The sequence below is a fragment of the Rattus norvegicus genome, chromosome 2 (genome assembly GCF_021556685.1).
Source record: "Rattus norvegicus strain SHRSP/BbbUtx chromosome 2, alternate assembly SHRSP_T2T, whole genome shotgun sequence".
Lineage (NCBI taxonomy): Eukaryota > Metazoa > Chordata > Mammalia > Rodentia > Muridae > Rattus > Rattus norvegicus.
This window is the reverse complement of record NC_141535.1, coordinates 186,139,104-186,165,350: the sequence shown is the minus strand read 5'-3', so window position 1 is coordinate 186,165,350 and position 26,247 is coordinate 186,139,104. Positions and strand designations below refer to the sequence as shown.

The following is a 26,247-nucleotide window of genomic DNA, read 5'->3' as shown; positions in this document are numbered from 1 at the left end:
TAGCCAAGGCGTATTCTGAATTGGCTGCCTCCTGGAGAGGGTTGTTTATAACCTTTCACCTGGTATTCTGATAACAATCTGTCCCTCTTCACACACACACACACACACACACACACACACACACACACACACACGCTTACACTCACACACGCATGTACCCGTCTCAGTTCTTGGATGGAAGAAAGAAAAAAAGTCTTATAAACTCCCGCCCTACAAAACCAGCACAAAGGCTGTGGGTACAGAGAGACAAGGACAGAAGTGCCCAGGAGGAGCGTAGGTTTGCAAGTTAAGTCACAGCACCTGTAGGAAACCAATGGGGTTTGCCCTGTGTTTGTTTTACTCTAAGACAACCAGGTAGTCAAAGCCTTCAGCCTTGTGGACAGGAAGTAAAGCCAGGGCTGTATTTCATTATTCTGTCACCTCTGGCCTTGCAGAGATTTCGAGCTGGGAATGCAAAACAGTTTGTTTTCGTAAGTCACTGTAAAATTTGTCTTTTCCTCCATCCCTCCACTTCTTTCTTGTTTTTCCCCCAAGAAAGTTAGCTCAGGGGTGGGGGCGTGTGAAACGAGTCTGTGGGATTTGAGACTGCCCAGTTGGATACATGACTCCAAGTCCTAGATAGCTAAGTACAGCTAAATAATATATCTTTTTTTTCTTTTTTTTTTCTTTTTTTCGGAGCTGGGGACCGAACCCAGGGCCTTGCACTTGCTATGCAAGCGCTCTACCACTGAGCTAAATCCCCAACCCCTAAATAATATATCTTAAGAATTCAAAGAGACTTTTTTTTTGACAAGGTTGTGTGTATGCCAGGCTGGTATGCAGCCAAGGATGACCTTAGATCTTTTTTTTTTTTAAAGACAGGACTTCACAGAACGATGTCTGGCAGGCTTCAAGCTCACAGAGATCCACCTGTCTCTGCCTCCCTAGTGCTGGAACTAAATGAGAGTCCCGGCCCTCTCCCAGCTGAAATTCATCAGCACATGTATGTCGATGCTTTATTTGTAAAGTCCTCTACCTTCTCGTTTTAAACAGGATCTAAAGTTGGATTGTTTCATTTGATTCCCACAGTAACCCAGTGGCTCACAGAAAGGAGCAACAGTGATTCGCCCGAGGTCACAGTTTTTATAAGTCCATCCAGAATTTCAACCTGGGACTATCTGTTCTGTGCAGGCAGCTGACTCACTCGTGTAACCCCAGTCCTGGGAGAGTAAGGCAGAAGAGGGATTGCCACTGCTCTAAGACTAGCCTGGGCTACATAGTAAGACATTTAATATTATTTACAAAAGAACGATATTCAGATGGACAGAACGAAAAGCAACCAAAGAAGAGGCTCAATGGGTTGGAGAGTCGGCTCAGTGATGAGGAGAAATTGCTGTTGCCAAGGACCCAGGTTTGGTTTCCCAGCACCCACCCGGAGTGCCATACGTCCGCAGGCACCAGGCACAGGGGTGAGACCATGCCTCTTGGTGCTTTGACACGTTCCTTGCTTGATCTTTGTAATGGCATTGTACAGGACACAGGGCAAGCAAGACTCTCAGAGTTTTAGACTTAAAGGGGACTCTAAACAGTTCCCTTATTTTGGTTCCCAGACACGCCCTCAGATAACCAGCTAATATCTGGTTGGAGCCATTCCTGAACTCGCTCTGATGATTGTGGTGCCTGTTTTCAAGGTTTCATCACAGGCACCTAGAACAAAGGCTGATAAGAAGGGACTCCTGTGTAAAATACTCCTCTGGAACCCCATGGTTCCCGCTGATGAGGGGCCGAAGTCCCAGAGCTCAGCTGATCTTCCTGCCTCTGCCTCTTGTGTGCCAGGATGGCCACTGCACCAGGCTGGCTTGAGACTTGAGAAAGATTCTCGTAAGTCAGCTTTATCGGTTTGGCTTCACTCTCCGTCCTTTCCTGAGAAGGCGGTGGTTCTCAGCCTTCCTAATGCTTGACCCTTTAATACAATCCCTCATTCCGTTATCTCGTTGCTACTTCCTAACTGTAATTTTGCTATTGTTGTGAATTGTAAATATCCGATATGGGTTGGGGATTTAGCTCAGTGGTAGAGCGCTTGCCTAGCAAGTGCAAGGCCCTGGGTTCGGTCCCCAGCTCCGAAAAAAAAAGAAAAAGAAAAAGTAAATATCTGATATATAGGCTATCGATGTAGGACCCTGGGGTGGGGGGAGGCCCACAAGTTGAGAAACACTGCTCTGGTCGGTTTTCTTCAATGTTTCTAGAAGACATCAAAGTGAGGTTTCTTTAACAGCTATGTACATTAAAACCATCATTTAGAGAACTGGACATTCGTCTGGACTTTTGGTCTTTATTCTTTTCTTCTTTGCTAGCAATTCTGTCTTGTTTCTTTTCTTTTCTCTCGGAGCTTTTCCCAAGGATGTTTGCCTTGGTGATCTCCCTGTCTCTCTTTAATTTTTAGGCTTGTTTTTAGTGTTTTGTGTGTGTGAGTGTTTTGCCTGCATGTACGTCTGTGCACCACATTCGTGCCTGGTGCTGGGAAAGTGTCAAACCTCCATCTGGGTGCTGGAAAACCAAACCTGGGTCCTTTGCAGCAACAACAACAATTTCCCCCAACCACTGAGCCGACTCTCCAACCCACCCGGCCTCTTCTGTGTTTGCTTTTCATTCTCATCTGTATATTAATCTTTTGTAAATAATATTAAACCAGTGGGTGACAGAGAGATGGCTTCGTGGTTAAGAGTCCGTATTGCTTTTCCAGAGGACCTAGTAGAAGAGACCAGGCTCCATTCCTAGCACCCACATGGTACCTCACAACCTCTGTAACTCCAGGTCCAGAGGATCGGCACACACATAGTACACAGGCATACATACAGGCGAAGCAACACCTACACATAAAATAAAAATAATAAATCTAAAAACAAACAAAACAACAACAACAACAAAAACCTCCACAAAACCCACAAAACCAGGACCCGGGGCTGTAATTCCAGCCTAGCATGCATGAAGCCCTAGGCTTGATCAGCATTCAAGAGGCATAGAAAGAAGAATCACACCAGGTGGTGGTGGTGGTGGCTGCTGTGGCAAGCTGATTTCTGAGTGCAAGGCTAGCCTGGTCTACAGAGTGAGTTCCAGGACAGTCAGGGCTACACAGAGAAACTATCTCCAAAAACAAACAAACAAACAAACAAACAAACAAACAAACAAACCAAACAAAACTCAGAAGTTCAAAGTGAGTTTGAGTCCAAAAAGTGTTATACTGTGTAACTAGCCTATCTCCAGCATTCTAGTCGCATCTCAAATTCAACTTATCAAGTAATAGTATGTGTCTGCCCCCACAACCCCTATACACTAGCATGTTTCCTTTTTTTTAAAAAGTGGGGGAGATAGAAGGATATAGGGCCTTTAGCTCTGATCTTTTGATCTTCCTGTGTACATGTTCCAATATATTCACACCCACCTTAGACTTCTTAACAGTTTTTTAAAGCTAATCTCCCCACTGTAATCTATAGATTACAGCTAGATTAATACAACATCCCCCTGCCCCCGCCAGCCCCTGTGATTATCCAAAGTCCTGTGCTTACTGAATGTCATCCAAATGTCCATCCTGCATTTAAAAGTCTTTACAATATGGTCTCAGCTAAACGTGCCTGCTTCATTTCCTACTGCTTCCTGATCTACGTTTCCTGCTCTTCAGCCAAGCCTGGTACTCAGTGTTCTCCTACTATCCCCTTCTTCCTTTGTGAAGTCCTTGCTTACGCTTCTCTCTCTACCTGGAACTCCCTCCCTCCTCAGCCCCAGCATTTGAAACCCCAGGCCCCACCCTCCCAGTAGATAGTCAAATGGTATTCCTTTCTGAAATCTGGGTGCCAAGTGTTCTCAGGTTTTTATTTTTTTTTTTATATCCTCCCCAACATGTTGTTCATGCTTCCCAGGTCAGTTGTCCCCCCCCCCCCAAGGATAACAAATTTCTAGAGAGCAGGACTATGTCCTTTTCTTAGCTTTGCATTCTTCCTAGCCCCTGTTGGAACACAGCTCCAAGTGTAAGTAGAGAGGGAGCTGGTGGGTTGGAGGACCTGTGAAGGAGAATAGGCTAACACTTAGACCACTGTTTCACGACCATGCAGACTTGTGGTCTTTCTTCCTTTTGTGGTTAATGTCAAGTTTTACACTTTAATTCCAGTTCTTCCCTCCTCAGAATCTAGGACGGATCAGTTGTATATCAGTGGACGGGGTGAAGGCGGTGAGGGAGGATGGTGTAGTTTTCAACAAGGCTGTGTTGACGTAATCGCTCCTGGGAGATGGGACAGTTCGTCCTTAGCCTTTTCCGAAAACTTGTCCTTTTCCAAGAAATTCTTTCTTCAATAATTCAGGAACCCAGTTGGCTCAGCCCTGCCACCCAGTGGTTTAGTTAAATACATTATCAAGATCCTCCATCGAAGAATTACCACAAACACAGGAGCCTTTGTGGTGACCTGACTCCTGACCTAGAACACTCCGACAAATGGCAAAGATGAGTCTTGTTTTTAAAGATTTATTTATTATATATAAGTACACTGCAGCTGTCTTCAGACACACCAGAAGAGGGCATCAGATCTCATTGTTGATGGTTGTGAGCCACTGCATGGTGGGATTTGAACTCAGGACCTCTGAAGAACAGTCAGTGCTCTTAATCACTGAGCCTGATTGTGAGAAAAAGAAACTAAATATACAGCAGTCTCCGTCTCTTGCCTGGTTGGCAATGAGCAGTATTTCCTATCTTAGCTTGTGTTTGAAAGGAAGAAAGAGAGAGAGAGAGAGAGAGAGAGAGAGAGAGAGAGAGAGAGAGAGAGAGAGAGAGATTGATTGACAGCTCACGGGTTAAAAGCACTGACTGCTCTTCTGGAGAAACCGTTTAATTTCCAGCTTCCACATGGCAGCTCACAACGGTCTATAGCCCAGCTCCAAGTGACCTGACACCTCACACAGACACACACACAGGCAAAACAACAATGCGCATAGAAGAAAAATTCTTTTTAAAAAGTTGCAAGCTGGGGATCGGGGCACAGGACTTTAATTCCAATACTCTAAAGGCAGAGGGAGGTGGGTGTCTGTAAGCTCTAGGCCAGCCTGGTCTACATAACGAGACTGTCTTAAGACAAAAATTTCAAGACAGCTGATTCTTATCAGAGGCCGGCAGATGATGCGTCTGAGAAAGAACACAGTAATCGGCAGGATGTAACTGTGGTCACTCACAGCTTGCCCCCACACCATCTGACATATGCCTTATGTATCTGTCCACAGTGCCCCTCTGGTCCTTCAGACACTATACCACATCCTTTGCACTTTTCTATGATTCCTCCAAACAGACTCAACTGGAACCTTGGTGTCATAGTGGCATGCTAAGCACCTCCAATGCATATGAATTTTTTTTTTTTTTTACCAACTCGGTAGTGCCTGTCTCTTGTCCCTAAACAGAGCTCCTCCAAGGTGTGAACCATATTATCACATGATCCAACAGTTTAGGGAATTCAGAAATCTTAAAGAATGAGTATGATCCCTGTCCTGGGAGGCTGAGGCAGGAGAATTGCTAGAAGTTCCAGGCCAGTTTGGGACAGGGCAAATCCCTGTTTTAAAACAGGAAACCAAAAGAAGGCTCACAGACAGAGAGGCAGCATCTCAGTTTGTACAGCACTGCCTAGCATGCACAAAGTCCTGATCTCCAGCACCAAAGTGGGCCTGTTGGCACGGGTCTGTAATCCTGGGTAGGGAGATGGGAAGCCAAGAATCAGAAGCTCAAGGGCATCCTCTGAGTTCTAGGGCAGCCTGGACTACAAAAGATCCCATCTCAAAAAAAAAAAAAAGGGTGTGGTAGGATTAAAATAAAATACATCCACATTTTAGTTTCTAGATTCTAGCCTAGTCAACCAATGTCACCTAGGTTGGCTTTGAGAAAGTAGTAATTCCACCTGCCTCTACCTCCCGGCCACCTCAGTAACAAATATAAGGCACTTTTTATTGGATCTTTTTATTTATATTTCAAACATTATCCCCTTTCCCGGTTTCCCATCCATAAACCCCCACATTTTTTTTTAAAATATGGCAGTGGTTCTCAACCTTCCTAATGCTGCAACCCTTTAATACAGTTCCTCATGTTGTGGTGAACCCCAACCATAATATTATTTTTGTTGCTACTTCATATCTGTAATTTTGCTACTGTTACGAGTTATAACGTAAATGTCTGTGTTTTCGTGGTCTTAGGCGACCCCTGTGACAGGGTCATTCAATACCCAAAGGGGTCGGGACTCACAGGTTGAGAACCACTGGTCTGTAGCCCACTGTGCACCCTGCTGATTGTCTGTAGAGTTGGCTGTCACAGAAGTAGGGCTATGCGTTTGCTCACGAAGAAAAACCAAACCCCTGACACAGCCTCTTTCTGTTTCAGGTGATTTAATTTTAGCACAGGGCGTTCAGATCTCATCTAGAGTGGGGTGAAGCGGAAGAGAGAACGGAGACTGATTAACTTAATTTTTTAAAAAATATACAGAATTGTCTTCATTTCAATGTGTATGAATACTTTTGCCTGCATGTATGCAATGTACCATGTGCACGATTGGTGCCTAAAGAGACCTTATTGTTTGTCTGCTACTAAAAGTTATACACAACAACAAAAGAAATGGACTGGCTGTGGCGTGAATTGGATCACCTTTAGTCCCAGCACTCAGGAGGCAGAGGCAGGTGGATCTCTGTGAGCTTGAGGTCCAGGACAGCCAGGGCCACGCAGAGGGACCCTGTCTCAAAGGAACAAGTCTGTGATGGTGGCCTTTACATGCAGTCACAGAGGTCGGGAGGTGGAGGCACAAGATCAACACTTGTCGGCAGCTCACCTGAGCTAAACTTCAGAGTCAGCTCCAGGCTGCTCCGGGCTGCAGTGTAAGACCTTGTTTAGAACGAACAGACCAATATGTACAAATGACTTAGGTAAATGCTTGAAGGCAGGAGATGCACTATATAAAAGACAAGTGCATGAAACTCTTGGTCTTAAAAACACTGGTTCTATGAGCTAATCACAGAAAAATGTCCTGAAGGCAGCCTCGATGTGCGTCAACAATGGCATATTGAGGCCGATTTAATTAATATCGGATTGAGGCTGGCTTTAATTATCTATCCTTCCTCTGTTTTCTTGCTTTCTCAGAGCCTATCCTCCATACACACACACACACACACACACACACACACACACACACACACACACACACACACGTGTGTCTGCCTGCCTGCTGTTTGGTTTTGCTTGTTTGTTTGAAAAAAAAGAAAAAAGGTCTCTTCCTCCACAGGTTCCCCTTCACTTGCTGCATAGTAGAGGCTGGCCTTGAACTCCTGACCCTTCTGCCTCCTAAGCATTAGGATATTAGGAACGTAAGTGTTCTCCATCACACTGATCTGGTTGTTCATTTGCTTGCTTATTCTGTTTTTTCTTTTTTTAAGATTTATTCATTTATTATATGTAAGTACACTCTCGCTGTCTTCAGACACACCAGAAGAGGGCATTGGATCCCATTACAGATGGTTGTGAGCCACCATGTGGTTGCTGGGATTTGAACTCAGGACCTCTGGAAGAGCAGTCAGTGGTCTTAACCGCTGAGCCATCTCTCCAGCACCGCTTGTTTATTCTGAGTGGCGTATAAACAGTAGGTTTCATGATGGCATTGGTATAACAAGCTCTAACACATATCTTGTATCCCCACTACTTTTCCCTGTCTTGGCTCCTCTTTTTCTTCCACACAGGCCCTTCTGCTTTCATCTCACTCACACACATGCATACACACACGCACGCACACACATGTACATATTTACATTGAGATTGAGTGAGAAAATATGTGATTATTTTTCTCTTTCCCCTTCCTTTCCATAATATAGTTCCTCCAATTTCTCTCTCTCTCTTTCTCTCTCTCTCTCTCTCTCTCTCTCTCTCTCTCTCTCACACACACACACACACACACACACACACACACACACACACACTGTACATGCAAGAGACCATACACGAGTTTCAGCGCCATGTGATGTTCATGAATATTTTGTCCTGAAAATGGGCAGGAACTGAGCAGTCTTGCCTTCCAAAGCTCCGCCTCCTCCCTCTTTAATGTTGCTGCTGGGTTGGACACTGATTTTGAGAACAGCTGTGGATATGATCTTTTCTCCTTGAAATGGAGGAGGAAACCTGCTAAATTGAATGGATGGGTGGAGTCGGGAGGGAGATGTTGCAGGTTGATCTGTGAAGCAATTAAAGCCTCAAGTTTCAAGGGTCGAGTGTGTGTGTGTGTGGGGGGGGGTTGCACATTTTTTTTTTTTTTTGGTTCTTTTTTTCGGAGCTGGGGACTGAACCCAGGGCCTTGTGCTGCCTAGGTAAGCGCTGTACCACTGAGCTAAATCCCCAGCCCCGGGTTTGCACATTTTTAATCCCAGCACTCAGGAGGCAGAGGTAGGAGAAGCTGTGAGTTCTAGGCCAGCCTTGGCCGCAGTGTAAGCACCTGTCTTTAGAACAGATGTGGCGGTGACTGGGGAGGACTGGGGATGCGTTCGGCTCTACAGAACTGCAGGGGATACCTAGCTGTCTGAAGCTAAGGCCCTGGTTCATCCCAGCACCGCTGAAGATGGGAAGTATGTGTTCAAGCCAAGGTAGAAATGTCTCACTCCAAAATGAAATGTAATGAAGTTAAGAATTACGTTACACGGTGTTGGAGAGGTGGTTCGGGGATTAAGAGCGCAGATTGCTGCTCAGGCAGAAGATTGGAGCTGAGTACCCAGACTGCAGGCAACTGTATTGTTCCAGCATCCAACCAGTGCCCTCTGCTGGCCGCCAACTGAATTACATTCACACCCATAAACACACTCAAGACGTCCACAAAATTTAAAAAAGATAATTTAAAATTCTTTTTAAAATGAATATAAATATAAAAATGCTTAAAATAAAAATATTTTTAAAATTACTCTGTTACGTGCGTTCAGAAAGCAGCCTTCCTCAGGCCCCTCTCCTGAATGGCTCTTAGCTCTTGATGCTTTCATCCGGTGTTCTAGTGGGCTTTCTGTTGCTGGGATAAGCACCTTGACCAAAAGCAACTTGGGAAGGAAAGGGTTTATTTCAGTTTACATTTATAGTCCATCACTGAGGGAGCTCAGGGCAGGGAAGGACTCAAACGAAGCCATGGAGGAGCAGTGCTGACTGGCTTGCTCAGTGTGTTTGCTTTTTTTTTTTTAAGTGTACTTATTTTTTTTATTGGACATTTTCTTTATTTACATTTCAAATGTTATCCCCTTTCCAGGTTTCCCCTCTGGAACCCCCCATTCCATCTCCCCTCTCCCTGCTTCTATAAGGGTGCTCCCCAACCACCCACCCACTCCCTCCTGCCTCTCGACCCTGGCATTCCCCTACACTGGGGCATCGAGCCTTCTCAGGTCCAAGGGCCTCTCCTTCCATTGATGCCCGACAAGGCCATTCTCTGCCACATATGCGGCTGGAGTCATGGGTCCCTCCATGTGTTTTCTCTTTTGTTGGTGGTTTAGTTCCTGGGAGCTCTGGGGGATGTGGTTGGTTGATATTGTTGTTCTTCCTATGGGGTTGCAAACCCCTTCAGTCACTCCATTGGGGACCCTGTTCTCAGCCCAATGGTTGGCTGGGAGCATACACCTCTGTATTTGTCAGGCTCTGGCAAAGCCTCTCAGGAGACAACTATACCAGGCTCCTGTCAGCCTGCCTTCTTATACCACCCAAGGCCACATGCCCAGGGCTGGCACCACCCACAGTGGGCCAAGCCCTCCCACATAAATTATTAACCAAGAAAATGTCCCACTGACTTGCATACAGGCCAATTCCATGGAGACGTTTTCTCAATTGAGGTTCATCCTTCCCTTTTGACTCTGAATTATGTCAAGTTGACAAGAACTGACTACCATGTCTGTTTGCTTTGGTTTTTTTTATTTTTTATTTTTTCTTTGCTGATGCTAGGAATGGACTGAAATATCTCTGTCCATCTCTTGATATTTCCCATTTAATGAGTTTTGTTTGTTTGTTTGAGATAGGGTCTCACTATGTGGCCCAGGCTAGCCTGAAACTTTAAATTCTGACTTCCGAAGAAGAAATGGAACTATATATGCACATACACAAAATAAAACACATTAATTCAGGACCCTGTGTCACCACACAGAGCCTTTAATCCCAGGAGGAGGCAGAAGCTCTCTGTGCAGCCCTGGCTGTCCTGGAACTCACTCTGTAGACCAGGCTGTCCTTGAACTCACAGAGATTCATCTGCCTCTGCCTCTCCGGGGCTGGGATCAAAGACACACAGTTTGCTCCTTTTCAATGAGGTCATTTCTAAGTGTCAGGGGGAACTCATTTATGGGTTGATGTGGTCATGAGTTCTAAAAGGGGGTGCTTTACTCAGCTGGATGTGTTCAGTGATTGGAGAATCTACAGGTAACCCTTAAGGTGAGCATTATTTTCTGCATTTTTAAGTATCTGCAGCACAAATTTAGCAATGGTTCCAGCTACCGACTGAGCAGGCCTCAAGTCCAACCAGAAAACAGTGGCAACCCCCTAAATGGCCACTGTGCTATTGTAGTAGTGGCTGCATCTCACTTAGGTCAGTGCCGTAGACTCGGGGTCCAGCACGAGACCTTTGATGTCTCTCCTTCCACAGCGGCCTGCCTAGTACCTTCTGGCACTATTGAAGATAGAAAAGTTTCCTGCTCAGTCCTAGCTTGATTTCTCCATGCTCTGCAACCCAAATGTACGATGTCTTCAGTACGCTGTGTGACCAAGAGCAACGACAGCGGCTGATTACTGCGGTGGGTGGAGGCCCAGACCCTCTTTAGAAATTGATTTTTCTCACCAGGTGGTGGTGGTGCACACTTAGTCCCAGCACTTGGGAGGTAGAGGCAGGTGGATCTCCGAGTTCCAGCCTGGTCTACACAGTGAATTCCATAGCAGCCACAAAAGCTGTCAGAAAGGAAAGAAGGAAGGAAGAGATTTGATTTTCCTCTTTGGGCAGAGTTGCCCGGCTTCTTTGAATAACTTTTTAGTCATTAGCGCCACCTGCTGGCAATTTGTCAAAGTGGAAAGTCACAGAAAAAAAAATATTTGTTTTAAAAAACCGTAGACCCTTTTACTGGATATGACTTTGAAAATGACGCTCTGGAGAAAAGAAAATGGACCTTGTGGTAACAGTAAAGTAGCAAATATATCCAGGCAGTGGTGATGCACACCTTCAAACGCAGCACGCAGGAGGCAAAGGCAGGCTGAGTTCAAGGCCAGCCCGGTCTAGAGAGTGAGTTCCAGGACAGCCAGGGCTACAGAGAGAAACCATGTCTTGAAAAAGCCACATAAAATAATATGAAATAACAGGATATTCTATTTTCTTTCCCTGCCATTCTTTGATTTTCTTGTTTGCTTGAATGCCCCATTTTTTTTCCTCTTGAATTCATGAAAGGAAGAGTAAAACACGGACCACCATTCTGTTTGTTTTTGTTTTTGTTTTTGTTTTTGTTTTTGTTTTGTGTCAGGATTCCTCTGTGTAGCCCAGGCTGTCCTGGAACTCAGCCTCTAGACCAAACTGACCTGTTTCTCAAAGAGATCCGTCTTCCTCTGCCTCCTGAGTGCTGGGATCAAATGTGTGGGCCACCATGCTGGGGTTTCCCCACCTCCTTTAAATTGCAAGTTTATTTAGGTGTACGTGATTTACAATGAGTTGAATACATTGATAGGGTATAACTTCATGAGTTTTAATATATATGTCCATCAACCAGGCATGGTCTCTGAGTTCAAGGCTAGGCTGCCTTACAGAGTAAGTTCTAGAACAAGCCAGAGCTACATAGTGAGACCCTGCCTCCAAAAAAACAACAAAAATGTATATATGTGCACATACATGTCTATGAATTGATTGGCCCAACAGGGTAATTCGTATGCTGCCACTCCCAAATGTCTCTCACCTTCACCTCTCTCTGGCCATCTCCAAGGATTCAATTGATCATTTCTAACTATATGTCACTTTGCATCTTCTCCTTTTATATAAATGGAAGAAAATAGTAATAGGGTAGTAATACCCCTCCCCATGTCTCTATGTTAATCAACCAGCTACTAACGGATGTATGATCCTCCCAGATGCTGCAATTCTAGACCTTAGGCAGCTTGACAGGTCCTCCTTAATTAATTAACTTATTTATTCAGTTTAAGTTTCCAATGTTGACCTTGAACTTTTTTGAGAGCCTCCTGCTTCAGCCCCAACTATCTGCCCTGGTTTGGGTGCAATCTGTCCCTTGGGTGAAGGTCCTTATGGTGTTGGTCTTGAAGTGGTGGGACTTGTAAGGGACAGACCATAGTGGATAGACAGCTTTCGGTCAGTGAGGAGCTCTGCTCTTAGGAGAGATTGAGGTAGTATCCAGGGACCACAGGGTAGTTTTCACTAGAGTGACTTGCTGTAAGAGAGATCCCACCCTAGAATTTGAACTTTTCTAGCCTCCTGTCCCTCCATGTCTCTCTCTCACACACTGTAGTAGTTCCATCTACCATGGCTTCCTCACCAGAGCCAAGTCATTGCTGGTGCTCAGATAAGTAAACCTCTTTTCTTCGTGGCATTACCCAGTCTCAGGCACTTCGTTATAGCAGCAGAAAGCAAGGCTGTTGCAGGTTTCCTTCACTTTGCACCATCACACTGAGATGTCGCCACGTGGTCCCAGAGTTTATCATCTCACGCTACTGCCAAGCCATCATCTGGTCCTGCATAGTAAGCACAGACGGTCTGCCCCTTACTTGTTGGTGGCTGTGTGTAAGCAATTTCCTCCTAACGGAAACATTCCCTTCTGGAGGAGGTGGGAGGCTCTAGAAACTAATGAAAGGTATGGGGTTTCAGTTCAGAAGTTTCCAGATGCACAGGGCCCCCTCCTGAGTATTGACAGTTGCTAGGGAGGGAGGCTTGCAGAAGTGCCTGCAGGTTGTTCCGTAAGATCCAGGTGTGAGGTTTTCACAAGTCATCACCCATTTAGGGCATGGCTTTCCAGGGATGTGACAACATTTGAGTCACCCATGCTCCTGTCTGTGACCCCATTAAATTCACCATTTCATCCATTAGGTTCACTCCGTCATGGGTGTCCTATCTGGAGAGAACAGACATTTGTTTACCCAAGAAGTCACACGTCACAAGCATTTGGCAGTCACAAAGACAACTTTTCTGCAAGTTTTGGGTGGATATATCATTTCTTTTGAATCAGTTCCTGGAGTGGAATGTCTAGATTTGTGGCAAATGTATACTATTACTGTTCCTCCATTTAAAGAAATTATTTAATTTCATGAGCATAAGTGTTTTATCTACATGTACATGTGTACTGCACAAGTACAAGGTACCCACAGAGGTCAGAAGAGGTGTCGGACCTCCTGGAACTGGAGTTACTGACAGTTGTATGCTGTCATTTGGGTGCTAGGATCCAACCCAGGTACTTTGGGTAAGCAGCCAGTCCTCAGTGAGCCCTCTCTCCAGCCCTGTCTTCATTTCTTTTGTAACAGGATCTCACTTAGCCCAGGCTGGCCCCCTGCCTATGTAGCTGAGGATAACTTTGAACTTCTGATCCTTCTGCCTCCAGCTCTTGAGTGGTGGGCTTAGTGGATCTCATCACCATGGCCTTTTATACAGTGCTAGGAATGGAACTTAGGACTTCCTGCGTGCTAACAGGCATTCCACCAAGTGACCTACATCCCCCAACTCCCATGTCTGTCTGTCTGTCTGCATCTGTCTGTCTGTATGTCTGTGCCTATCTTTCTTTCCGTCTCTATCTCTATCTTTTCCTCCCTCTCCCTTACCCTCTTCCTTCTCTTTTAAGATTCTTACTATATATACCCTTGGCTGGTCCACGAATATCTATGTGGATAGACTAGTCAGTCCTGGAGCCTCATGCCTCTCCTGCCTAAGAATTGTAGTCAGATTCCATGATGCCAAGAGTGTCTACATGACTTTTAAAATACCTGCCAAGGTGCTGAGAGCTTAGCTGATAAAATGCTGTGTGAGCAGGAGCTCCTCAATTTTGATTCCCCCAAATCTTCATTTAAAAAGCTGGGCATAGGGGTTGGGGATTTAGCTCAGTGGTAGAGCGTTTGCCTAGCAAGTGTAAGGCCCTGGGTTCAGTCCCCAGCTCCGAAAAAAAGAAAAAGAAAGAAAAGAAAAAAAAAGCTGGGCTTAGAGTTAAAGAGCACTTGCTATTCCTATTTTCTTCTTCCTTTCTTTCTTTTTTTAAGATTTTTATTTTTGGATGTATGTAAGTGCACCGTTGCTGTTTTCAGACACACCAGAAGAGGTCATCGGATCCCATTCCAGATGGCTGTGAGCCCCCAAGTGGTTTGATTTCTAGCATCCACAAGGCAGCGTTGTGGGTTGCCCTGGTACTGTTTATATTTTGATATTAATTCTGCTTCCTCTAGAGAAGTACTCAAGGTGATCTCACTGAACCTTCTCCCCATTCTGACTGGGCAAATGAAGGCTAGAGCTGATGATTGGGCAGTGGAAGGGAAAGGTGGGAAGGGTGGTCTCAGAGATGGGGAGGAGAGAGACTAATGGAGAAGAGGAGGTAGAAGGAAGATGGAACAGAACCACAGGGCCTGGAGAAGCTGCAAATCGCAAGGGGTCTTATAGCTGGGGGATAAATTAGTACAGTGATAGATCTGCCGAATCCAGATATGTAGCTTATAAATATAATAACTAGTTGTGTGTTTTATAGGGCTTATTGGAGTAAGAAATTATGCAACATTTGGCACGCCAATGTATCGCTTAGAACCCAACTAAGTTGAGATAAAAGTTCACACCATCACCACTACTACCTGCCCCAATATACGGCTGGGGCTGAGATCTAGGGCTGCAGCAGTGTATGGACTGAAAGCTGAGTGGGTCTGAGGGGCCTACAGAGAGCGGCTGAGAAGCTCACTCCTCAAGCCCCAGGCAGACCGCAACTGCCAGGGGCAGCACCGCAGTCCGAGCTGGGACTTGGGCAACCCAGGTGTCTAATATGTTTAGGGGTTCCCGGTGCCTAAAAGAAGGGCCAAGGGAGGACTCTGGGGTGCAATTGCCTAGGGAAAGGACTTCACAACCAAGATTAGACAGTTGGGGGAAAAAAACGGTAAATAACCTTCTAAAGCTTTCTCACAGGCAAAGCGGGCTGATCTGCCCAGGGAGACTTCTCGTGCTCGCTTACCCCTGTATTCCCCAAGTCTAAACAGGACGCAGACCAGGCCGCCGGGCTCTATACCAACTGAGACTGAGGTTAGCGGGCTATCGCCACAGGCTCCTAAACAAAAGCAGGACAGTCCAGAAGTGAACTGCAGTGTCCCGATGAGAACAGCAGAGGGAGACAAAGGTACAACACGCTCCCGATCAGGTAACAAGATAAGGTTTAGATAAAGATGAGAAACACAGTAAATACTTTTGGATTTTATGGGATGGTATTTTGGACGGTGTGACAGGGTTGGATTTAAAGGAAATTGATGCCTTGTCAGTTATAATTATTACAATACTGAGTAGCTTGATTTACTATGTCTTCTCAAGAGACAGGGCCCTAGATAAAGAATTAGGAGCCTTAGAAAAAGGGTTGGAGGAAACACTGGAAAAGATGCAGATTTTCAAAGATCAGACTGAGCAGCAAAGGGGTAGCAATAAAGTTTGGAAGCAGAGTCTAGAGGATAATTTACTAAAACTAGGAAGTCAAAATAAGACAGAGGCTACAATATCAGAATTCCAACAAAAAGAGAAGCTAAAGTCATGGAAGCAGGGCCTAGCACAGAAGATACAGGAATACACAGAGCAACATGAACAGCAGAGAGAGACATTTAAGACTCGGCAACGTGGCCTAGAGGGAACATTGGAACTGAAGATACAGGGATTTATAGGTCAAGATAAGTGACAGAGAGAAGAAAACAAAGGCTGCAGACAGAAGCTGGAAAAGATACTAGAACAAAAGATGCTCACGGAACAGACTCAGCGGCAGAGAGAAAATAATGAGCCCCTAGCAAAATTATAATTATGAAGTAGCAATGAAATAATTTTATGGTTGGAGAGGGGTCACCATACCATGAGGAACTGTATTAAAGGGTCACAGCATTAGGAAGGTTGAGAACCACAGGGCTATAGTGTATAGAGACTGGGGAAGACTTGGGAAGACTGCACGTTAACCTCATAAGTTATCTGTGCTCTGTAAGGAAGTCCAACAGATTCACTGGCTCCCCAGAGCGAACTTCTGCAGAACCAGGCCTTGGTTTGTTTGTCAGTGGAACCTTAGGAGAAAGGGGTAACCTGCACTTAATCTCCCCTTTAAGGAATTTTAGAAGCACAGGCTTTCCCATCACATTTATAGGGGCCATTGGACATCTCACTGGCCCTCCACCTTATTTTTTAAGACTGGGTGCCTCGGGGCTGGGGATTTAGCTCAGTGGTAGAGCGCTTGCCTAGCAAGCACAAGGCCCTGGGTTCAGTCCCCAGCTCCGAAAACAAGAAAAAAGGAAAAAAAAAAAAAAAAAAAAAAAGACTGGGTGCCTCACTGAGCCTGTAAGTTACCATTTCTGCGACATTGGTTGACCAGGGATCTGCCTGCCTCAGTCCGCCAGACTGAAGGAAGTTTCAGATATGCATCGCTGTGTACAACTTTTAGTTGGGTGCTGGGGACCTGAGCTCGGATCCTCGTGTGACAAACACTTTACCCACTGAGCATCTCCCAGCCTTTCTCATCACAGTTTTAGTTTGAATTGCATCTCATTATTTTTCTTTTAAACATTTATTTATTTCTCCAGCTGGTTCAGAGCTTAAGAGTACTGACTGCTCTTCTAGATGTCCTGAGTTCAAATCCCAGCAACCACATAGTGGCTCACAATCATCTGTGATGGGACCTGATGCCCTTTTCTGGTGTCTAATAAATAAATAAAAAAATAAAATAAATAAATAAATAAATCTTTAAAAAAAATAATGCTGGCTGCCTTTTCTTGTGTTCATCTGAGCTACTCATTTTTAAATATCCCATAGGGGAAAGGGTTGAGCCCTGAGTCTCGGCAAAGGAAGAGTTCTATGACTGTTACCATAAAACAAGGCCATCAGCCGGCTAGTTCTGAAGTTCTCCTTTGAAAGTCCCATGTCTGAGAAATAAAGCTGCTCTTTAGATGCGGCTTGATTGACACTGTGCTTGTGTAGAACGTGTGAAGCCTGCAGTTCAGTCCCTAGTGCTGGATAAATTGCACAGTGGTGCAGGCCAATCCCAAAACTTGGAAAATGGAAGCAGAAGCATCAGCCTTTTTTTACAGTAGCAAGTTCAGGCCCAGCTCAGCCTACATAGACCCTGTAAAAACCAAAACTGAACAAATGCCAGTAAAGTGCCCATAGTGTCCATAAGTTAAGGTAGAGCAGAGGATACAGTACACACACAGACACACAGACACAGATACACACCCACACACACATACACAGACACACACACAGATACGAAGACACACACAGACACACACACACACACAGACACACACACAGACACACAGACACACACAGACACACATACACATACAGATACACACACACAGACACACATACACATAACAGATACACACACACACAGATACACAGACACAGATACACACACACATACACACACACACACGAGACACACACAGACAGACACACACACATACACACAGACACAGACACAGATACACACCCACACACACATACACATACACACAAACAGACACACACACAGATACGCAGACACACACAGACACACACACAGACAAACAGACACACACAGACACACATACACATACAGATACACACACACAGACACACATACACATACAGATACACACACACAGACACACATACACATACAGATACACACACACAGACACACATACACATACAGATACACACACACAGACACACATACACATACAGATACACACACACAGACACACAGACACAGATACACACACACATACACATACACACACACGAGACACACACAGACAGACACACATACACATACACAGACACAGATACACACACAGACACAGATACACACACATACACACAGACACACACACATACATACACATATACACACACACACACAGACACACACACACTTTCCCATTGGAATGGATTCCTAGATGAGCCAAAGGTTGCTTCAGAATGGTCAGAGTTGCTAGAAAGGCGTCAAAGAAGAGCTGAGAACTGCAGGGGAGCAGGCCTGGGTGCCTGCAGGAGAGGCTGAGACACTCCGTGTGGAACCATCCTCCTTGCCGTTTGGTTCGGAGCTGTGCTTATGTAGAACACCCCACATAGCACACCCCTGACCTTAGTCTTTTCCTCTGCACACTGGCTTGCTTTGGGCTTGTTCCCTTTCCCAACACTTGCTCTCTGGCTTCACATGAGAAGAGGAGAGCTTTCAGAGTGCCATCCATCGTCTCAATCCCTCTCCTCTGCAGCTCCATAATCACAATCCCTGTCGCTCTCTCTCCTCAGGGGTATGCCGGCTGGAAAGAGTTACATTCTCAGATCCAAACGTGTCCGTTCAGTCTCTGACTCTGCTGCTTACGAGCTGTATGATGGTGGGAAAGTTGCCCAATTTCCTTGTAGTAGAAATAGAGGTATACGCTAAGGTACAGACAGCACACACAGGCCCAGGTGCATTCCCAACGCACAGAACACCCCCAACGCCACCAACATAAAGATAAGGGGTGTGTGTGGACAGACACACAGACATAAATGATAGGTACAATTAAGAGAAGACGACCCTTCTTAGAAAGTTTATGAATAATTATCATTACTTAGTTTAGTTTGAAGAAGAAAGATTGAAACAGAATTTCATGTAGCCCAGGCTAGCCTATATATATAGCTAAAGATGATCTTGAACTCCTGATCCTTTTGTTTCTACTTTCTGAGTGCTAGGATTACCGTAGTGTGTCACCACACCAAGCTAAAAGAATTATTAGCATAATTGTCATTATTATTATTATTATTATTATTATTATTATTATTATTATTATTATTAAATTGCAGTACTGTTGATCAAACTCAGGGTCCCTGTATATGCTGGGCCAATGCTCTGTCACTGAGCTACATGGCTAACTCTTTTTTTTTTCTTTTCTTTTTTTTGGAGCTGGGGACCGAACTCAGGGCCTTGCGCTTGCCCAAGCGCTCTACCACTGAGTTAAATCCCCAACCCCTATGGCTAACTCTTAATGCATGCATACACATATATTATTTTTAAATTTAAAAATATATATAAATATATATTAAAATTTTATGTGTATGTGTGTTCAGTGTTGGAGATTGGTTCTAATGCTGTGATTCAACTGGGAATCTCTGTGTCCAAATGCTAAAGGTTCTTGTCCCCAATTGTTTTTCTGATCGATCAATAAAGATACTAACAGCCGAGGGCTGGGCACAGGGCAGGACCCTTAGTTGTTCTGGTGAGGACACAGAGAGGGAGTACCACCATGACTTAGGGAAGACCGATGGTATGCAGGTAGTGGCAGAAGATAAAGCCAACCGACCATGTGAGATTTAGGGTAAGTGCCCACGGGCCAAGTCCCCAACTGGGCCTGGGGTACCAGGGGAAGGTTTAGCCTTTGAGGTAGCCAAAGCATCTTAAAAATAAGCTTGTGTGTGTGTGTGTGTGTGTGTGTGTGTGTCTGTGTGTGTGTGTGTGTGTGTGTCTGTGTGTGTCTGTGTGTGTGTGTGTTCTGCATGAATTTATGTGCAGTATGTGCCAGAGGAGACCCGAAGCTATGTCAGATTCCCTAGAACTAGAATTGCAGGCCATTGTTAGCGCTGGGAACCGAACCTGAGTACTCTGGAAGAGCAGTCAGTGCTCTTAACTGCTGAGCCATCTCTCCAGCTCCGTGCATTTTCAATGTGTTTAGAACATTACATATTTTAAGCTTTGGTAACACTGTCTGGCAGATTTTAAGCACTAAGTAAGTGTTCGTGATGAGATCTGAACTCCTTAGTCCCACCTCAAGGCGCTGTGTAATTCCTTCGGCCTATCTGTCTCACAACTCCTTGTTACATAGAGAGTCCCTCTGGTTCCCTCACTAACCATGACTGCGGATAACTCCCGATGGTCTTCACTTCCTAGAAAGCCCTGAACTCTTCCCATCCTGCCATCTGCAGTGTCATCTCTGTGTCTTCTATTACTTCTCATTACTCTGGTTCTCAACCCTCATCTTCCCACAGGAATTCAAACGCCATAGAATCCAGTGAAGAATTACACATTCCCCCACCCACCTCCACTCCAGGGCTTGAGGAGTAGACACAGTTGGACCAGCAATGCAAGGCCACCTGGGGCCACATGAGGCTCCACCGAAAATAAAAATCAAATGTAATAATAACACTCATGACTCCTTCCCGTGAACTGGTGTTTTTTCTCTGCAACAGCCTGTAGACTCCAAGAGGGACAAGACAATAACTGATAACTCTCAGGCCTTTCAGTGGAGTGAACACAGAGCCTCTACTCCATGCCACAGATCTGTAAAGCAATTCAACACAGGCAAGAGAGGACAGGATGGGGAATTCGTCACTTTAATAACAGAGTAGGAAGGGTGGAGATGTTGGTGCCAGTCTCCAAAAGCTGACTTCCTCTGCCAGACAATGCCCACTTCATTTCTGAACCAAAAAGCTTGCCTTAATTAGTTTTTTCTCTTTTGATTTTTTTTTTCTTTTTTAGGAGCTGGGGACCGAACCCAGGGCCTTGCGCTTGCTAGGCAAGTGCTCTACCACTGAGCTAAATTCCCAAACCCCTCTTTTGATTTTCTTATAGATAATCATGGTTTCCCCTTTTCTAGTTTCTGCCTTTAAGATATCTCAGCCCTTTAATGTTTTGCTGGCCCTTAGCGCTCTCACAATCTCTAGCCTTGCAGGAGTGATATCAGGTGTACAGAGAGTAGAATTTCACTACAAGTGGGAAATCACTAATGGGGAAATTCATGGGGAGCCCATACCAAGGTCTGGAGTGCAAAACCCTGTCTCAGAATCTTTATTCTAGGGTCATTTCAGCCCTGGACTGCAACCTCGTGTGATTGAGTAAGGTCGTTGTCTCCTGTCCCCACTGTTTCCTTTGGCACATCTTTGTGTTTTCTCACATCAACCTCTCTCCTCAAACCGTTTCCAAACTAGTCACGGGTTGCTGGCCTACTTACTGAATGCAAAACCACAGAACAAAGAGGACCGAAAGAAGCCGGACTAGGCAGGTGGCTGGAGAGAGGGGAGGCCCCGCATCTACTGGGAAAAGGTGCAAGTTCTCCAAATCGGTCAAGAAGACTCGGGCATCGTCCAGAGCTGACTGAGCTGCCACAGTAAAGTTGGGGTCACCGGAGACTGAAACATCAAAGACGCAGGATTGGAAGTAGGCATCTTCAACCGGAAGCCCTTCCTTACACAACCTTCTGGCAGTATCTATGGCTATCGCCCCACGGCGATTGCGCTCTGAGCGAGAGAGTCGCTGGCTCGGAGGGCATCCCCCAACACACAGCTGTAGATCCTGCTCAGCAGAGAAGGCCCGTGCCACATCCTCCGCTACCCTGATGGAGAAGGAGAGCTGTCCAGCTGTCTGACGAACGATTATAGTTGTTCCAATGTAGGCAGCTCGAATCTCCACGTGGCTCCCAAGGTTAGCAGTTTGAATGGACAAACTCGAGCCCCCAGGTCGGTCGCCCCCATTGACAGAACCATCTTCAAAGGCTGCAGGAAGATTGTCTACCTCAGCCTGGTAGACTTTCTGGTCAATGCATTCCTGCATGTTTTTAAATATGATAGTGATCTGAGGACAAGAGAGAAAATTAGTTAATTAGGGCTCAAAGCATCCGCACACCAATCAAGCTGCACAGAGAGTCAGGGATCTGATCCCAGCAGAGATGCAGAGATTCTTCCTGGTCCTCGGTCCTTGATCCTATTGTGTCCTGACCCCTGCTCAACCTCCTAATCTCAATCTGTCTCTGTGTCTGTCTGTCTCTATCTATATATCTCAGCAACTTCCAAAAGAAATGAAGTGCGCGCGCTCTCTCGCTCTCTCTCTCTGCCCCAGCTCTGCCAGTCCCAGTTCTCAGCCTCCTCTTTAGTGTTACCTGCATTTGAATGAAATTCCCATCAAGAGGAATCACATTTACAAGAGCAAACGTTTGATGGAAGGAAGCCATTCAAGATGGAAGGGAATGTTTGGGAAAGACAAGGAACAGGGAGCTGGGTGGCTGAGGACTAGTGGGAAAAAGGAGTGGTATGGCGGATGGAGCTTGAGAAGACTCAAGAAGGTAGGTTGGAAATTGAATCTCTGACCTTCCGGATGGTGGTAGCGTTGGCTCCCGATGCTACCGGGGAGCTGGTGGCTTGGACAAAGAGGAAGTCGTTATCTAGTAGGGGCCAAGCTCCTTGGACGCGGCATGTGTGAAAGTGATTGTGGAAGCTGCGCACATGGGGGTCTCCAAAGGAAGCACAATGCAAGAAACCCGGGGTTCGACCGTGCAGCCTGGAAAACCGGGCTTCATAGTCACAGGGATCTGGGGTCAGGGGCGCTGGGCCGGCCCCGGGCAGGGCAGGACCCCGGGCCGGGGGCGAGGCCGTGGGACCCTGGCGTGAGCAGTTGTGCTGGATCATCAGGTCCTCTATGCCATGCACCGCGGAGTGGAAAGCGAGGTCCCCGCGGCAGGTGCGGGCGGTGCGCCGCGTGCAGAGAGCGTAGGAGCGCAGGGCGCGACACAAGCCACCTGAGGCCGGCCCACCACGGCCGCCTCCACGTGGCGTGTCCGGTGAGCCCCCTCCCCGAAGGCTCAGAGTGGACGAGACGTACTCGGCATTGCAGCGGAGGATCTTGCACTGGGAGTGAGCTGGGGATGGAAGGGAGAGGACAGTGAAGTGAGACTCAGGTTCTATCCAAGTCCAGTACTCGCCTAACTGCCAAAAGGCATCCGCCATCCCACCGTTCCTCCCACTCAGCGTGGGCACTTTCCCAACCCCAACCTTCAGCCTCCTTATTCTCCTATTTCTTGCCTCCTTCCTTCCTCTCCTCTACTAAAAACATGTAAAGCAGTCAGACTTCTTTTCCCTGGGGACGCCATCTGTGTCCTTCCTCAAGTTAAATGGGAAACAAGACAGGCCTCTTTCAGAGTTGGCAGGTGACTGGGACATAGCACCCATCCCTCTGTGCTCACTCCTACCTAACCTCTAGACATGCCCAACCCGCCCCTGGCCCTTCCTTACCCTGTCCACAGAGGAGCAGCAGGAGAGTGAGGGTGCTTAGAGTTGGAGGACTGCCATGGGGGGACCGGAGACTAGGGGACCGGCCTCGATCCCCCATACCTATCCAGCCAGGTCCCCCCAGGCACCGGTTCTTCCCAGATGAGGAGCCTCCTACCTAGTGAATTTCGCCGAGTACTACTTCTGCGATCGGAAGAAGAAATTTGGCTGCGTGTGGGGAAAGAGAAGGGTTGAAGATTAGTCAAGATGGTGGGTAGAGAATCTGAGGAGATGAAGACAAAAAGTAAGCAGACTGGATCTTGGAAAGAAGGAGGCTTCCAGCCGGTGAGCGGTGAGTGTGGCTGGTGAGCCTTTGTGCCCTGCTCCTGTGGCCACCTTAGGATCCCTTGTGCAATATGCCTACGGGGGCGGGGTGGTGGTGGTGGAGGGAAGGTTGAGTGACCTCAGTGGACAGAGTCCACTTTATTGCCCCATCCTGAAATAGCAGATGGGTCAAAAAATGGAAGCTCCCTGGGGAAAGTGGGTCCTAATTAGACCAGTGGGTCCCAGTAATGCTGGGACCTGATCATGCTTAAGACCGCACTTCTTATTCGTCCCTCCCATCCAGAAGCCACCCACCATTTTGTTTTCTTCACTGTGATAGAAGGGCACAAAGGGTAGCATGGTAGGCAGATGCCCGTCTAGGATGGCATCTTCCCAGTGAAAAGGGAGCCAGGCGATCTCTCAGCCTCTCCAGAGGGCTGACGTGATCCCGCTCTCACAGGATGGGGTACAAATCAAGCTTTCAAATTAATATTTGCTTCTGCCTAGTCAACGGTTCGTCTGTTTTTCCAGACCCAACTGAAAAACACAATCCAGATGCTCCTGGTCTTTTGAGGGGAACAGATATTGGGAGGGGTCTGTCTCCCTTTCTCCTGTCAAAACCCTTCTTTGGAATAAGTGTATGAGCAGGCGGTCCAAAAGTGAAGATTGGGGTATCTGGTAAGGAGAGATCTTAGTTTTCAGAACAGATGTCTGTAACTTTATGAAATTCTAGCCTCGACCCAAAAGCTTATCAAAGCAACCGCCATTTCATCTAGACTTACTGTTTCCCGAGGTCAAGCATTACTCTGATACCCGGTTCTCCAGCCATAGTTGCCTATTCTGTTGGTCTGCTCCAGCCAGGGGGTCCTCCATCTCCTTCTCCATGTCTGTCCCCGATCCCCCGGACTGGCTGCAATCTCACCGAGGTCAGAGAGCCAGAGGAGCTTTGGTGTGGGGGGAGGGGGCAGGGAGAGTATATGGTTGGCCCAAGCACTGGACAGCTGAGAGGAGGAGGGAGGTGCCTCCTGAGTTGACAGTTTTAAAAATAGCTAGGTCCAAAATTCCAGGAACGTTGGTGGCAGTAGGGTGTGGGAGCTAAGGCAGCAGGAATGATGAGCAAAATAAAGAGGGAATATGGGAATGCTGGGTACCAAGTGAGGGACTGCCTAAAGAGAGAACGATGGCCAAGTCCCATGTCCAACTGCAGCTTGTATGACCTGCCACTCAGGTCCTTTAGCGTTCTCAGTAATGAGCTCCCGGCCTGTAAGACGGCTGGTGGTGATTTGTGTGACGCCTGTCACTCACCGTTCTCATCCTCTCTTTACTGAGGATGCCACTGAGTTTCCACACATGGTACGTAGAGGTAGCTGGCTTTGAAGATGGATGGCAGGCGTAGTTCAGAGACCCTCCCCCATCTCCGCCAACTATTTCAGAAGCCGAAAGGCCCAGCTGTCTGGAGAAGAAACCCGAGAGCAGAATTGTTTCGGAGGAGGGTTTATTCTGTCTGTCCGGATCAGATCTCTGCAGCTGTCTATTCTATCTCCACCTTTTCCATTACGCTAGTGTGTGCAACAATCCCTCCTCCTCGTCAATACAAACACAAAAAACAGAAGCTTCCGGGTTTCGGGGGTGGTGGGGGCAGTGGGAAGCTGAACTGGTTTTGAAGATGACCGATCCACAGAGAAGTGGGGCCAGATAGGTGAATGGGGAAAGAAGAGATTCGGGACTATGCTTTCATAGAAAGACTGTTCAAGACTCTATTATAACCAAGGATTTAGCCATGTCCCGTCTTTTCACCTGGCGGCACTTCTGGGACAAGGGAAAGCAGCATAGGACCGATTACAAAGTGTGTCACCAAAGCTTCCAGCCCTGTCAGCTCGACATCCAGCTCACAGCCTACAGGTCCACATGGTCCTCACACACACACACACACACACACACACACACAAACACACACACACACTCTCGTGCATGCACACATGCACACACACAGTCCACAAAAGAGAAGAGTGGGAACATGCAGGGTTTTTTTTTTATATGAATTTAGTTTTTTCTGAACTATACATGACCATATTACAATAATATTCTTTTATATTAAGTTACTTAGAGTATGTCTGTCTCTCTGTGTGTCTGTGTGTACCACTGTGGATGTCAAAAATTTTACAGAGTCCGCTCTCTCCTCCCACCATGTGGGTGCTAGGGACCAAATGTCACAATTGGTAGCTAGTGAGTGCCTCTACCTGCTCAGCCATTTCACCAGCCACATCCCAAGAACTTTTATTCCGTAAAATTCCCCCAGCTAAACTAATCAAGTGACTTTAAGACATACTAAGTTGTCTATAATATACAAAGTGGCATATACTCTGAAACCAAAAATATGTGCGAAAAAAATAATTTCTTGAGGCTGGAGGGATAGTTTAGTGGTTAAAGCACGTGCTGCTCTGACAGAGGATTCCGGTTCCATAACCCACATGGCAGCTCATTTCTAACTGTAACTCCACTCCAGGGGCCCCAATGCCCTCAGCTGACCTCTGATGGCCTCTGCACACATGTGTTGCACATACATACATACACTCAGGCATACACACATGCACATAAAATTTTTAAAAAATAAGTATTTTTAAGGAAGTTGTTGTTTTGAAACAGGGTGTTGTATGTGTAGTCCCAACTGGTCTAGAACTCGTTATGATTGAGACAGTTGTCCTGATGGTGACAGGTGACATGCAGGGGCCACTGT

General features: G+C 46.3%; 1 protein-coding gene and 1 long non-coding RNA gene across 2 annotated transcripts; one reads left to right on the top strand and one right to left on the bottom strand.

Annotated features, from left to right (window-relative positions):
• The first annotated feature begins 225 nt into the window (after positions 1 to 225).
• On the top strand, positions 226 to 2,285 carry LOC103691645 (uncharacterized). Its single transcript, XR_015676585.1, has 3 exons — positions 226 to 470; positions 858 to 982; positions 1,069 to 2,285. It is a non-coding gene; the product is annotated as an uncharacterized LOC103691645 (long non-coding RNA).
• Positions 2,286 to 20,524: 18,239 nt separating this feature from the next.
• Positions 20,525 to 24,432, bottom strand: Hjv (hemojuvelin BMP co-receptor). Its single transcript, NM_001012080.2, is given in 4 exon segments — positions 20,525 to 21,777; positions 22,290 to 22,837; positions 23,211 to 23,414; positions 24,293 to 24,432. Coding segments are annotated over 3 exon segments (1,269 nt in total). The 5' UTR covers positions 23,308 to 23,414; positions 24,293 to 24,432; the 3' UTR covers positions 20,525 to 21,153.
• Positions 24,433 to 26,247: the final 1,815 nt, after the last annotated feature.